General features: G+C 35.3%; 1 protein-coding gene across 2 annotated transcripts in view; it reads left to right on the forward strand.

Moving 5' to 3' along the window:
- The window catches only part of Sp4 (Sp4 transcription factor), a 67,978-nt gene extending 62,638 nt beyond the window's left edge, over positions 1–5,340 (forward strand). For both annotated transcript variants that reach the window (XM_047562331.1, XM_047562332.1), the window contains exon 6: positions 2,005–5,340. In XM_047562331.1, the coding sequence (XP_047418287.1) occupies positions 2,005–2,252 (248 nt within the window). In that variant the 3' untranslated portion in view covers positions 2,253–5,340. The remainder of the gene's footprint in view (positions 1–2,004) is intronic.
- The last annotated feature ends 8,326 nt before the right edge of the window (positions 5,341–13,666 follow it).

Here is a 13,666-nt window from a genome sequence, read left to right on the forward strand (position 1 = left end):
GCAGGCAACTTTTATTGCTTAAAATTAATTGGATGCCCCCACTGAGTAGACAGTGTCATCACCATTATTTCCCATTTACCTTTACCATTTGCCACTGAGTAGCTGGGGAGTAGAATTTCTTTACTGGAACTGATAGCTCTTCATGGTTGCAAATAACTCTCAAGAGAATGGAAGCTTCTTAAAGTGAGAGACTCTCACTTATTTGTTTTTAATAGCAGCAGTGCCTGGCAAATAATCTGCAAATAATTTGTTGAAAAATTACTGAATTTATGAATATCACAGTCAATACATACTTGTTAAATGGCCACTGTGTACAGGTTGATCTCCAGCTGTTACTGAATGATGCCATGTCTTTAGGCTATCACCACCCAATTCTGATAATTCACAGTATTTGTTGCTATAAAGTAACATCAGGCTCTAGTTTTACTCTTGTGGTGTAGCATAAATAGCTTAGACCATAAATCAGGCACCTTGAATCCTGCTTTGCCATTAATGCATGGTATGACTCCCAAGCAAATTAATTTCTGAAACTCAGCTTTTTCATCTGTAAAATATAAAATAAGAGTCTGACGATTTTCCAGGTTTAGAATTTGCTAATAGACTTTTTTCTTTTAAATTTTCTCTCTCTCTCTCTCTCTCTCTCTCTCTCTCTCTCTCTCGTGGTATGGAAGTACTGGGGATTGAACCCAGTGGCACACTACCACTGAACTATAACCCCATCCCCATCCCTTTTTATTTTTTAATCTTGAGACAGGGTCTTACCAAGTTGCCTAGGCTGGCCTCAAATTTACAATCATCCTGCCTCAACCTTCCAAGTATCTGGGATTACATGCATGCACCACTGTGCCCAGAACAATTTTTCTCTTTTTAAAGAAAAGTGAAAAAATTGAAAAGATAAAGGAGTTCAGGATTGAACCTGAACTGCGTTTAATATTTTCACCCTTACCTAAATGTCAGTATTTGTAATATTCATATCCCTTTACGGCCTTTTAGTTTGAATATCTTTTAGTTTGAATTGTATCTAAGTCATTTAATTATTTAATATTTCAAGAAAGTAAATGCAAACACGTAATGGGAAATAATGTAGACAAACTTGAGCTTATAGATTTTCTCTTGGTGAGTCAAAGATAGAGCCATAAAATGAAATCATCCAAACTGAATTTTCTTATTATCCAAGTTCTGTCAGAATGGGAAAGCATCACTTTGTTTTATTAACTAACAATTTTATAAGCTAATAGTCACTCATTTTATATATCAGAATATGTATATATAAATATATATATATAATACATATATATAATACATATAATATGCCTTGTCCATTATGTACAAAAATAAGATGACTTTTTTCTTTTTTAGTTAACCATTTTTATTCCAGAGGACTGAAGTAGTTCTACCAGAACTGTCATATTTTGAAGAGAGTTTATTTCTATAAGTGCATAAGGATCCCTTTGTATAATAGAAACCTAAAAGCTCTATTCAATTTGAAATGCCTGCTTCCCATTTTTACCTTATGACAAACTTAGTACAATACTAAATTCCTGGCTTACTTTATTTAAAATGGTTCTAAAATATTTCATGCCTCAGGATTAAAACTAAAACACAAGTAACAGTTTTAAAGATGAATAGACATGAACTTTTGATATTATGGTTTGCTATACCTGATAAAAGATCTTCAAGATCATCTATTAGAAGCCTTCTTGTGATTGGGGACACTGAGACCCAAAGTAATTTTTCACTTGTTCAGTTGTTATTTCTGGTTCATAGCAGAACCAAGACTTTAACTTAGGTCTTGTATTCTCATTCACATGATTTTTCTCCTGTAGGACTTGTTTGGTAGCATTTCAGAATAAAAACAGAAAGAAAACATTGTGCTTCTAGGTAAACTATACAAAAAAATCATGCCATACAAAAAGTGTAGTATGATCAGAAGAGAAATTATTGAAAATTACAGTTTTATTTAAGTAAAATGTATGTAACTTCATTTACTGTTTTTCCTTAAAGGTGAAAAAAGATTTGAATGCCCAGAATGTTCTAAAAGGTTTATGAGGAGTGATCATCTCTCCAAACATGTCAAAACGCACCAGAATAAGAAAGGAGGTGGGACAGCTCTTGCCATTGTTACCTCGGGAGAACTGGACTCATCTGTTACAGAGGTGCTTGGCTCCCCAAGAATTGTCACAGTTGCAGCCATTTCTCAAGATTCAAATCCAGCAACTCCCAATGTTTCGACCAACATGGAAGAATTCTGAAAAGTTATTTATAACAGAGACCTCTAGTGCTGCACTTAAGTTTACACACCTTTGAAAATCTGGAAATGGGCTGGTCGAGTGGATTACAGAGTAGGAAATCATGTTTTTATTCTTGGCTTCTTTAAGTATTCCAGGGTTTTGGTTCAACACATGAAGTGTTGAATTTTTAAAAATACAAAAACAAACTAATATACTGGAAACAGGTAGGAAAAGTATTTCCTCCATACTATAAGTTGTAGTTATTTGGAAATATGTATCACACAACCTTTAAACAGAATCCTCCCCTCTTGAAGATCATGTATTAACATGTTTAAAAAGACAGACCTCAGTAGTTTGCAGGCTGGACCTTAATTGGACTTATTTTCTTTGAAAGTACTTTGTTATAAATTCAGGCAGTAATAATTTATGTGTATTTCTTTTCTCTTTCTCTATAGCACAGAAAACTGATAGTTAACTGATGATAGAAATAATACTATATTTCCTTAGCTTGATTTTTGGAAAATCAGCTCAAAATAGTTTTGGCCGTCTTTTCTAAATCTTAGAAATTCTTCAAAAGTTGAATTAGGTAAGTTCCAAAACAGTAATCTGAGATGTATCTCAGATCTTTATTACCACTACATTATAGTAGTGTGTATGCAGACAATCAGTGAAATCCAATTACTTTCTCCATTTTGGAGACACAAGAGGAACTTAGAGCTAAATCTTAGGTTAAATTTTAGGTTGAAACCTTAGGAAAATGCTGGGAAAAAAATGGTTAAAACAACTCATAATAGCTTCAGAAAAATAAAATGAAGCAACTTAACATGCATTGTTTTAAAGTTAGGATTGATTGCATTCCTAACCCTAGGTTGAACCACAAAATTTCATTTTAAATGTTTATATTGGAAATATTTGCATAGATTATAAATCATTTTGTAGTTTCTTATTCTGTAAATATGAGTTATGTTGACAATGTGCAGAATTCTTTATGCTTTGACTTGGTAGCCAAAGAAAGAATTATCACACTTTTTCAAGGCCAGCAGAAAATTATTTTTTAGCTACATTATAATTTTTTGTTTTCCTTTACTATAAATTGGCCATTCCCATTTTATTTTGAGTACTGTGCTAGAATTTTAATTAGGAATTTATATCACAGTAATGTCTTCATATTATGTCAGTAACTGACTTTTTCCTAAAAATGTACACAGCCTAATGAATATACGAGATATATTATGAAGCAAAAATTATTTTTGAAATATCAGAATACTTTACAGTCAGATAGTGACTAAAGAAAAGCATATTTCATCTTTTATGCAAGGATCTTATAGAAGAGGGTCTTATTAGGAAAGATGGCCAAAAGTTTCATATGAAAAAAAAATTGGATTATTCTAATAGCTTAAGCATTAGTAAGATGCTTATTCTTTTTAAAACTATTTACACAGAATCAAAATTAATGACGTTGACCATTTGAAAACTAAAGTTTTTACCTGCTTGGTTTATTAACATCATTGATTTGGGGACTGTTTGAATATAGGTACATGTTTTCTTGTGCATTCTCTATTATTTCAGGAAAAGTACTACTCGTGAATGAATTCTCTTCCAAAATTGTGATGTTTCTTGTATTTTTGATGAAGGAGAAATACTGTAATGATCACTGTTTACACTATGTACACTTTAGGCCAGCCCTTTGTAGCGTTATATAAAACTGAAGGTCTTTTGTGCTTTCAGTTTGTATAAAAAAGCTTTGAGATTAAAGGAAAAAAATTTTTACACTGTGGTTATAAATTTCAAGTTTCTTAAAGCTTTTGTAGACTTGTAACAAAGTCTTTAAATTTTAGTTGGATTTTGTAAATTGTTTTGTATATTTTATTTAATGTACTCTTAACAACTGATGTATCTGGCTTTAAGACATCAGAATCAGTTTGTTGTTTTGTTTGGTACAGAGGAGCATTTGGTAGTGTTCATTTTAATTTTATTATATAGGAGCTGAAACATCAAATATATATTTTATCTATCATTATGCTACACAATCAGTGCTATAAATTTTTTTATGCAAAGAAACTTTCTTAATGTTTTAATCATGTTTCCTTCGAGTGACACTTTTTGTTGTTGTTAATACCAAGTTTGAGCACTCTGAATCATTATTCCATGAACCAGTTTTAATGCAAACCCATGTATGTTCATCAGAGATGGAAGTTATTTTTAATCAACAATAAGACCTATTATAAATTTATCAAACTGAATCTGGATAGCTTTATAGCATATAAAATATATTAATTTGTGTTAGCAGGTGCACATTTCACCACTGAAATTAGAAATATTTTGACAGTCTGTTCTGCATAACATTCTGAGTCCACTTTTCTGTCTATAAGAATCGTAAATTTCAGTGTCCTTTATTTGACTCAGTGGGATATAGCTGTTATAAGTAATAGGGCACAGATGTGCAGTAGAGTCTTGTTTAATGGCATTTCACTGTTCATTCCCTTTGCCACCGTTATAAAACTTTTCTTTATTGTAATTATCAGTGCAAAGCTATGTATTTATCATGGTAGAACTCCAGTGTTAGAATAGTTTTTTCTTACAGTATACTTTCTTTGGTTAGGTTTGTGTATGTGTTGCTGATTACATTAGAACTTGATGTTAAGTCATTATTTATCACACTCTCATGAGAGCAGTAATAAAAGTGTGTAATCTAGGAGAAAAAGTTAATTTGTCAAACTTAGATAAGCATGATGTTTAGGTCCTATTTTTCAATTTTATAACTGTTTTATTGCAACAATATTTGTATTTAAGTCTCCATTTTAATGCCTTGTGGTGTTTTTTTATGCATGTCACTAAGTTGTCATCCCACATAAATTGATGTGCAGCATAGGGTATTAAATCTACATAATGATTTTAAAACAGAAATAGTTGATGGTAAAATGTAAATGTTTTGCAAAAATTCCTTATAAAAAGTTTCGTAGTAACATTTCACTTGTAAATTTTTTTGTAAGAAAAAAAAAGAAGAAGAAGAAGAAGAAAGAAAATGGAAAAAAAAAAAAAGATGAATCCAGGAAAAAAAACCTTATTTCCCATATCCTAGAATTTAGACAATTATTCTGCCAGCAAAGCCTCTGGGGCTGTAATTGACATTTTTACAGTGCTGATTTGTATAAAATTTGTTTTTTGTGGATTTGGAAATAAAATCATGTACAAGTTGTTGCCTGCAATAACAATTGCAAGTAACCTATTAAAAATTCCCTTGAGTTTAACATGTTTCATTTAATTATGTATACTATAAAGCAGCAATAAATTGTTTCAACTATCAACCTTTTTATCACAGTGAACACTGGAAAGTAAAATACTTCTCACTAGAAAACGCATTGGCAACCCCTCATAATTCCTGGTATTCAGATCTGGTCACCATTTCTCTGAACATACCGCCAAAGAATACCATTTAAAATCAAATGTTAACTCGTAACTGTTGCTTTAAACATGTATGGAAATTAAATTTTGATTTAGACATACTTTTTACTTAAATATTTTGCAGCAATAAATGTTAGTATGTAGGAAGATCTAAAAGTGAAAAACAATTAAAATATTATTTAAGCACACAGGAGCATTAAGAAGCAGTGTAGACCATGTATATATGCTACAGAGTCTGCAAGCAAAAATTCTTTTTCTCTTGGGAGAGCCTTGAGATCTCATGGAGACCCTAACTGACATAATGAATACTGTAATGACTTCACTGAACACATCTCCAAGCCCACAGATAAACAGCAGAGGGGGGCAGGGAAGAGCTGTGGGGTGTCTGCCAAAAGGGAAGTAAACTGGTCCACTGGCCAAATACTCCAGTCTTTAAATCTGTAGTAACCAGAGGCTATTATAGAGTATGGGTAAAGAGCTTGTATGGCAAAGCCCTAAAGGCATGTTTATATTACAGCTTAATGTATGTTCATAATAATGACTGCATCAAGGAACAGTTAAATTTATGCCACTCTGTCAAATAAGAAGTAAAACATTTTGTTAAAAGATTTTCCATGAAAAGCAAAGGTGTGTATTTCTATTACCTGAAAAATTTACATTTGGAGACATCAGGATGATAGTGTATAAAAGAGAGGATAATGCAATTAGAAACTTAAGAAAATACTGTTTTAAAATTTTTTAATATAGTAGCAATCTGATTTTTTTTTTTTTTTTTAACTTCTGGGAATTTTAACCACACAAGACTGAATCACAAAGAAAAAACGGGATAAAATCACTTTATCATAGATTTTTGACATAAAATCTCAGTCTAATAAATTAGGGAAATTCAAACAGTACTAAGAACATTGTGTGTGTGTATGTGTGCGTGTGCATGTGCAAGGGAATACAAGAGATAGGCAAGGCAAGTGCTCTGCCACTGAGTTATATCTCCAGCCCAATACTCCTGTAACCTTGGTGTGGTTTACAATGCCATCATTAAAGATGACTTCAAGATCATGGGAGGAAATTATATTCAGCATAGTTTATTTAAAAGTTCAGATGCTTAATCATAGGGGTGCAGAGACTTTAAGTGCCTACACGAAATGTGAAATATTTTGTTCCTTAATGAATTTGAGTAATATGATATTTACTGTTCAAGGAATAATACCTGCTTAAAGTACACCCAACCAACTTGTAATTGTGTAGTGGGATTTCTAAGTCTTATATTTCCATCCTTTAAAGATTTGCTGATTAGCATAAGCCTTGGACTCTGCTCCTCTTAATATTCATATTATATTCATATTTGGATACCTGAGAGCAATCTCAAGTGGAAATAGTGGAAAAAAACAAGGAACAGAGAGAGGGAGGGGAAAAAAGGAAGGAGCCTACAGTCCTGTTTTTAATGCAGAGTTGCTTTCCATGGTGATAGCAAAGCACTGTGACAGAGATCATCAACTCCCACATGGGGAGTACCCACAAGAGGAGTCTGAGAATTAGTATGGGTTCCTGGTTTAGGTGCTTACTAGCCACACATCTATGGGCAAGTTACTTTTTCTGCATCTTTTCAGTTGCAAAATGGATGATTGATCAAGAAAACCATATCAAGCACCTGACTAATAGTAATGTTTAATAGGTGGATTTATTACTGTTAATTGTAAGTGAACCCAAAAGTTAGGGGTTATCTTAGTTCGCCTTACTATAACAAAATAGCATAAACAATAGAAATTTATTTCTCACAGTTTCTAGAGGCTATAAGTCCAAGGTCAGAAGTGCCAGCAGACTCAGTGCCTGGTGAGAGCCTGTTCCGTTGGTCCATGTGTTCTGGACGCACTTCTAGTGTGCCCTTCACAGGTGGGAGGGGCAAGGCATCTTTCTGGGGCCTCTTGTAAGACCACTAATCCTATTCCTGAGGGCTCCACTTTCATGATCTGATCACTTCTTAAAGGCCCATCTCCTGATAGGGTGGTAATCAGGTTTCAAACATACAAACTTCGGAGGGCACAAAAATCCAGACTGTTGCAGAGGGCATGGAATAGTTTCCAAATGGACCAATGCTGAAATGCTCTGCAAAGGAGCAAAAGTTAATTCTCAAACTTGAAAAAAGAAAAAAAAAATTTTTTTTCAGTGGGAATTCCTCGTTCGACCACATAGTTTTCTCAAACTACCAGTGAGCTAGTTTGAAGTACTCTCACCTCAAATTATATGATGATCTTCCTGGAGCACCCCAATCTATGTGCCACACAAGAAACAGACTGCAGAGATGATGGAGCACATGAAGACCATGTCTACAGGAGGGAGCCCAGGCTGAGGTAATGGTGGGCTAAGTTGAAATGAACAGGATTTAAGACAGCTAAGAAATCAGATCTGGGAGCTAAGATCAGACAAAAGCAATGTACAGGGAAGAGGAGCAGTTGTTTCAATTCATCACTGAATCATGCCTTTCTGGGTGGTTGACTTCAGATTGTGTTATTTATTATCATGCTATGAAATGCCATCTAATAAACATTTTATTTATAGTAGTAGTATTTTTGAGATGTGGAAGCCATAATGAAGTTATATTTTCTGCTGGTAAAATTGTTCCTAGCTTGTATAATTTTATGCTAGAATTAAATACATCAGTAATTCATGGTGCTTCATAAAGGGCATCATGGCTTCCAAGAATTTGGTCAACTTAAGTTTGAACACACTACTGTTGAGAAAAACATTGTAAAGGCAAACAATAAGCTAACTGGGAAAGATTCCAATTCAATTAAGTACTATTGTAAACAGTTACAACTTTACCATAGCTATCTATGTTATGTCTTCCCAGTTTTATATGTTAGGGTACTCTTTGTCAAGTTCATATTTGTTTACGTAATGTGGAGCATCATGTATATGTCTAATTATGGTTGGTAACTCAGGATTAAATTTGAAAGTTACTGTGCTTTTTGTATTGCAGTTGCTGCCTCTCTTAAACTATGTGGACAGAAATACAACATTTTTAGAAAATTAAACCCTATTATGATGGCCAATGTATTAGCTTACTTAAATGTTTACATTTATGGAGCAAATCATGACTAGTACAGGATCTGGGGTCCTATAGGAAGGATTTTTCTTTGTATTGTTTACTCATTTGGCTTTGCTTTTCAAATATTGTGAATGCCAGTTTGTACTAAAAGTGTAGGTAAGTATGTCCATTAGTTCCATAAATAGCTGAAGTACTTTTATTCTTGTGTCTAATTGTAAACGTAAACTTTGACTTAAAAAGAAATGAAAAAAATAGCAAACCTCAAGGATTTGTTTAAGTTGACCATTTTGTAGACATGGGTGGTGGTCTGTACTTTTAGGAAAAAATGTTACCTCATTTTATAACATTAATTTTTAAATACTTAATGTTTTAATTTGTTTTGTAAATATTAATTTTTATTTAAACTTTATTCATATTTTAATCCACGATCTTGACAATTCTTTAGAAAAATTAGTTTTGTTGGAAAAGAGGTGAAAACCACCAGAGAATACATTCAGATAAAATTATCTTCAGCTTATGCATTTTATTCTAAGTGAAAATATTTATCAAATTTATGATTTCATTGTCTCTTATAAAAGAAACATAAAATGTCATTTAACTCTGGCACTATTCAGAATATGCCAAAAATAATTATGATTTTTTTTTAAATCTAATTTTACTACCTTAATTTTTCTGTAGCTGAACTATAACTAGGCCTAAACTACATCCAGAGGACATTGCTTTGTTCTTGAAAATCTACAACCAGGACTAGGGATAAGACTGAGTGGTAAAGCACTTGTCTAGCATGCGTGAGGCCATGAGTTCATCCCCAGCATCACACACACACACACACACACACAAAATCTATAATCATCAGTCAAAATTTAGACATACTTAAACATATTAAATGGAGAGCTCTCCTATTCCAAGTTCAGTTCTTTTCCCTTAAAAGAACATAAAAGCAATCAGGTATGGTGGCACACACCTGCAACACCAGCTACGTAAGCTGGGGTAGGAGGATTACAAGATCAAGGTCAACCTGGGCAATTTAGTGAGATGCTGTTTCAATATAAAATTTTTAAAAGGACCGGGTATCGTAACTCTGGGGCAGAACTCAGTTTCAATGACTAGTACCTTAGAAAGGGGGAAAAGCAAATATTGGTTCTCATTATCAGATACAATGATGCTATGTCCCACATGTTTATATAACCCAGAAATTGGTATGTTGAGACCCAATTTTCAAGGTGATGGTATCAAGAGGTGGGCTTTTGGAAGTGAACAGGTCATGGGGATGCCCTCATAAAAGAAGCCCCAGAGAACTAGCTAAACCTCTTCCCCATATGAAAGCACAGAGAGAAGTTGCCATGGATGAATCAGAGTGCTTCCTCAGACACCAAATCTACCAGACCTTTCGTCCTGGACTTCTCCGCCTTGAGAACGGTGAGAAATAAATTTCTATTGTTTATAAGCCACTTAATTTATAGCATTTTTGTTATAGCAGCCCAAACAAACTTGGACAATGGGTGACAGTAAAAATACTAAGGGCCACCACACAGGTCAATCATCAGAGAAGGAAGACTGAGTATAGTCATGGAGGAAGGTCTCAGGGCAACTCTCCCTCCTCCCTCCTCTTGTCTTTGTTGTTGGATCTAGAGATCACGGGGTGGTGAGAAAGGGATAAGGAACTAGAGGGGCTAGCACCTCTTGTTATGGAATTAGCTCAGTGTTTAAGAACCAGTGTGGTTACACAGGTGTCCCTCTGTAAAGTGGACCTTGGGTAGGTGCGTTTCTGCTCTGTGTAGGTCCGACTTAAGTTTGTGGATAGAAAAACCCAGACCCAAAAACATCCCTTTAAGTGCTAATATAATTTATGAAAAAGTCCATGGAAATTATATCTCGTTTTGCTGAGATTTGTAAAAAGCAAGGGAAAGTGGAGAAGTCATTTCACTACAAGTCAGTTAAGGTTGATTCAAAAATACCGGTAAAATGTGTAAGAAAAAACTTCATTAAATTATGCTGGTCAAGGTGGCACATGCCTGCAATCTCAGTGACTCAGGAGACTGAGGCAGGAGGATCAGTAGTTGGAGGTCAACCTTGTCAATTTAGCAAGCCCCTCAACAACTTGACTCCTATCTCAAATAAAAAAAGTAACAATGTCTGGGAATGTAGTTCAGTTCGATTTTGCTTTTGGTTTTTTGGTACCAGGGGTTGAACCCGAGGCACTTAACCACTGAGCCACATCCCTGGCCATTTTTTAATTTTTTAATTTTTTTTTTTTTTTTTTTTTTTTTGAGACAGGGTCTCATTAAGTTGCTGAGACTGGCTTTGAACTTGCAATTCTACAGCTTCAACCTCCCATGCCACTGCGATTACAGGTGCACACCACTGCACCTGGCTGTAGTTCAGTTCTCAAGTATCCTGTGTTCAATCCCTAGTACCAAAATACAAAACAAAACAAAAAAAACTTTGGATGATGATATCTTGAACAATTTTAAAAGGCAAATCAGAGAAATGGGTTAATTTTTGCAGTTGGTGTGTTATATTAATAAATGTGATTGCTCCTTAAACTTTCTTCTCAGAGATTTTAAAAAGTGTGTTTACTGTATTTATTGAATCTAAGACATGGTTGATTATTTTATATACCACTGAAAATACTCTGGCAATCATATAACACAATGCTTTAGTATCACAAGTTTTCTCTTACACTTATGAAAGGTCTCTGAGATTAACTTAGATATTTTATCATGCATTGCTCTTGTACATAATTAAAAATATAAATGAGCTGGGTGCCATGGTTCATGCCTATAATCCCAGCAGCTCAGGAGGCTAAGGCAAGAGGATTGCAAGTTCAAAGCCAGTCTCAGTAATTTAACAAGGCCCTAAACAACTTTGACCCTCCCTGTCTCAAAATAAAACATAAAAAGGGGCTGGGAATATTGCTCAGTGGTTAAGTGCCCCTGGGTTCAATCACCAGCTTTCCATAGTGGTTGCACCAATTTGCAGTCCCACCAGCAATGTACAAGTGTACCCTTTTCCCATAAAAATTGAATGCATTCCCTCTAAAAACTGGTTTTAAGTTTTTTGAGTTCTTTATGTATCCTGGAGATTAGTGCTCTATCTGAGGTGCGTGTGGTAAAGATTTTCTCCCATTCCGTAGGTTCTCTCTTCATGTTATTGATTGTTTCCTTTGCTGAGAAGAAGATTTTTAGTTTGAATCCATCCCATTTATTGATTCTTAATTTTACTTCTTGTGCTTTAGGAGTCTTGTTGAGGAAGTCAGGTCCTAAGCCAACATGATGAAGATTTGGGCCTGTTTTTTCTTCTATTCGTTGCAGGGTCTCTATTAGGTTCTAGTGCCTGAGTCTCTGATTCACTCTGAGTTGATTTTTGTGCAGAGTGAGAGATAGAGGTTTAATTTCATTTTGTTACACATGAATTTCCAGTTGAAATTGTGTCTTCTTATCACTAACTCTCTAATCATATTTTGCCTGAGAGTGGCTTTGTTAAAACTACCATTACAGCTACTCGGGAGGCTGAGGCAGGGGAATCACAAGTTTGAAGGCAGATTGCACAATTTAGCAAGACCCTGTCTCAAAATAAAAAAAAAAATAAAAAAAAAAAAAAAAAAAAGCCAGACCAGAGATAAGGAGCCACTGGGTTCAATCCAGGGGTTGGGGTGGTGGGGGACCACTCCTCCTTTTGACAGGTGGAGTCTAATTAATTCCCCTCCCATTGAGTGTGGACTGCACTTAAGGACTTTCTTCTAGTCAACAGAATAGAGTGGATGTGACAGTATGCGATTTCAGAGACTCATTCACATGAAGTCACTGTGGCTCCCCTTTTAGTTGTTCTCCTGATTGGACCCTTTGGGGGAGGCCATCTGCCATATCATAGCCAATTCTTACCAAGAGACCCCAGGCATGAGGAGCTAGCACCTCTGTTGGTCTGGAGTGGGGCACTCCACTTGGAGACTGTGGCCTCAGCCCACATTGTGACTACAACCTCATGAGGGACCTTGACCCAGAATACCCAACTAAACTCCTTATAGACCCGTGATCAACAGAAACCACATGAGCCAGTCAATGTTGCTTAGGGTTGCTATATTTTAGAGGTAATTTATACACAACAGTAGATAATGAATACTCATGAGTCATCAGTTTCCAACCAATACCACCTTCTGCGCCTACCATCTTCTGCATCATGAAGAACGTTGATGATGCAGCTTTTCTTGAAAGGGTGCTCCACTGTCATCTCCAGGAATTTCCTCTACACTGACTACATCCATTCTTCAAGTTCTGCTGCAGGTGTAGGGGGAATAACAACTACAAAAGACTTGTCTCCTGGTAGACCACAAATGTAAGACCCACCCTAATTAAAAAGATACTAAACCGGGGGGGGGGGGGGGGGCGGAATGTGCATCATGGAATCAGTAAAGTATGTTTTAAGTCATGCTTATTATTTCCTTTTTGTTCCATCAGCCCTCTTTCTTCTGTTAGACCTTGATCTTGTCCATCTCAGGACAAACCTTGTGTTCACAGGGGCTTACTTTGTTGGCATCCTCCACTTTCCTGAGGAGTGAAAGGCCAAGGAGGTGGTGTAAATGGCAGAGGTGCTTTAACTAGCATCTCCCAGCCCAGGCAACCCTGGTTGTGATTGTCCCAGAGGTCAGCACCCTCTTGGTAATGGCCTGAAATTGCTAGTGGTAGTCAGGGAAGGGGATGGTTGGTGGTGATGGAATTTGGGACATGAACGAGACATATTAAACCTTGGAGAGTTGAGAATATTCCAGTTCCATGTGATATTCTGTATCCCAGAATAGTTCATTACCAGCATATTAGGAATATTAATATATATTTAGGGAGAAAAGCAAGAATGCAAACAATATTTACGAGTTTATTAAGAAGACTTTGTAGTGTCACAATTGTGGCACACCAAAGTAAATATAAAGGAAAAAAGCAGATTTATCTGACCTAACCACACTGATCTCCTCTTTCAATCCTTCTCC

The sequence above is a fragment of the Sciurus carolinensis genome, chromosome 8 (assembly GCF_902686445.1).
Source record: "Sciurus carolinensis chromosome 8, mSciCar1.2, whole genome shotgun sequence".
Classification (NCBI taxonomy): domain Eukaryota; kingdom Metazoa; phylum Chordata; class Mammalia; order Rodentia; family Sciuridae; genus Sciurus; species Sciurus carolinensis.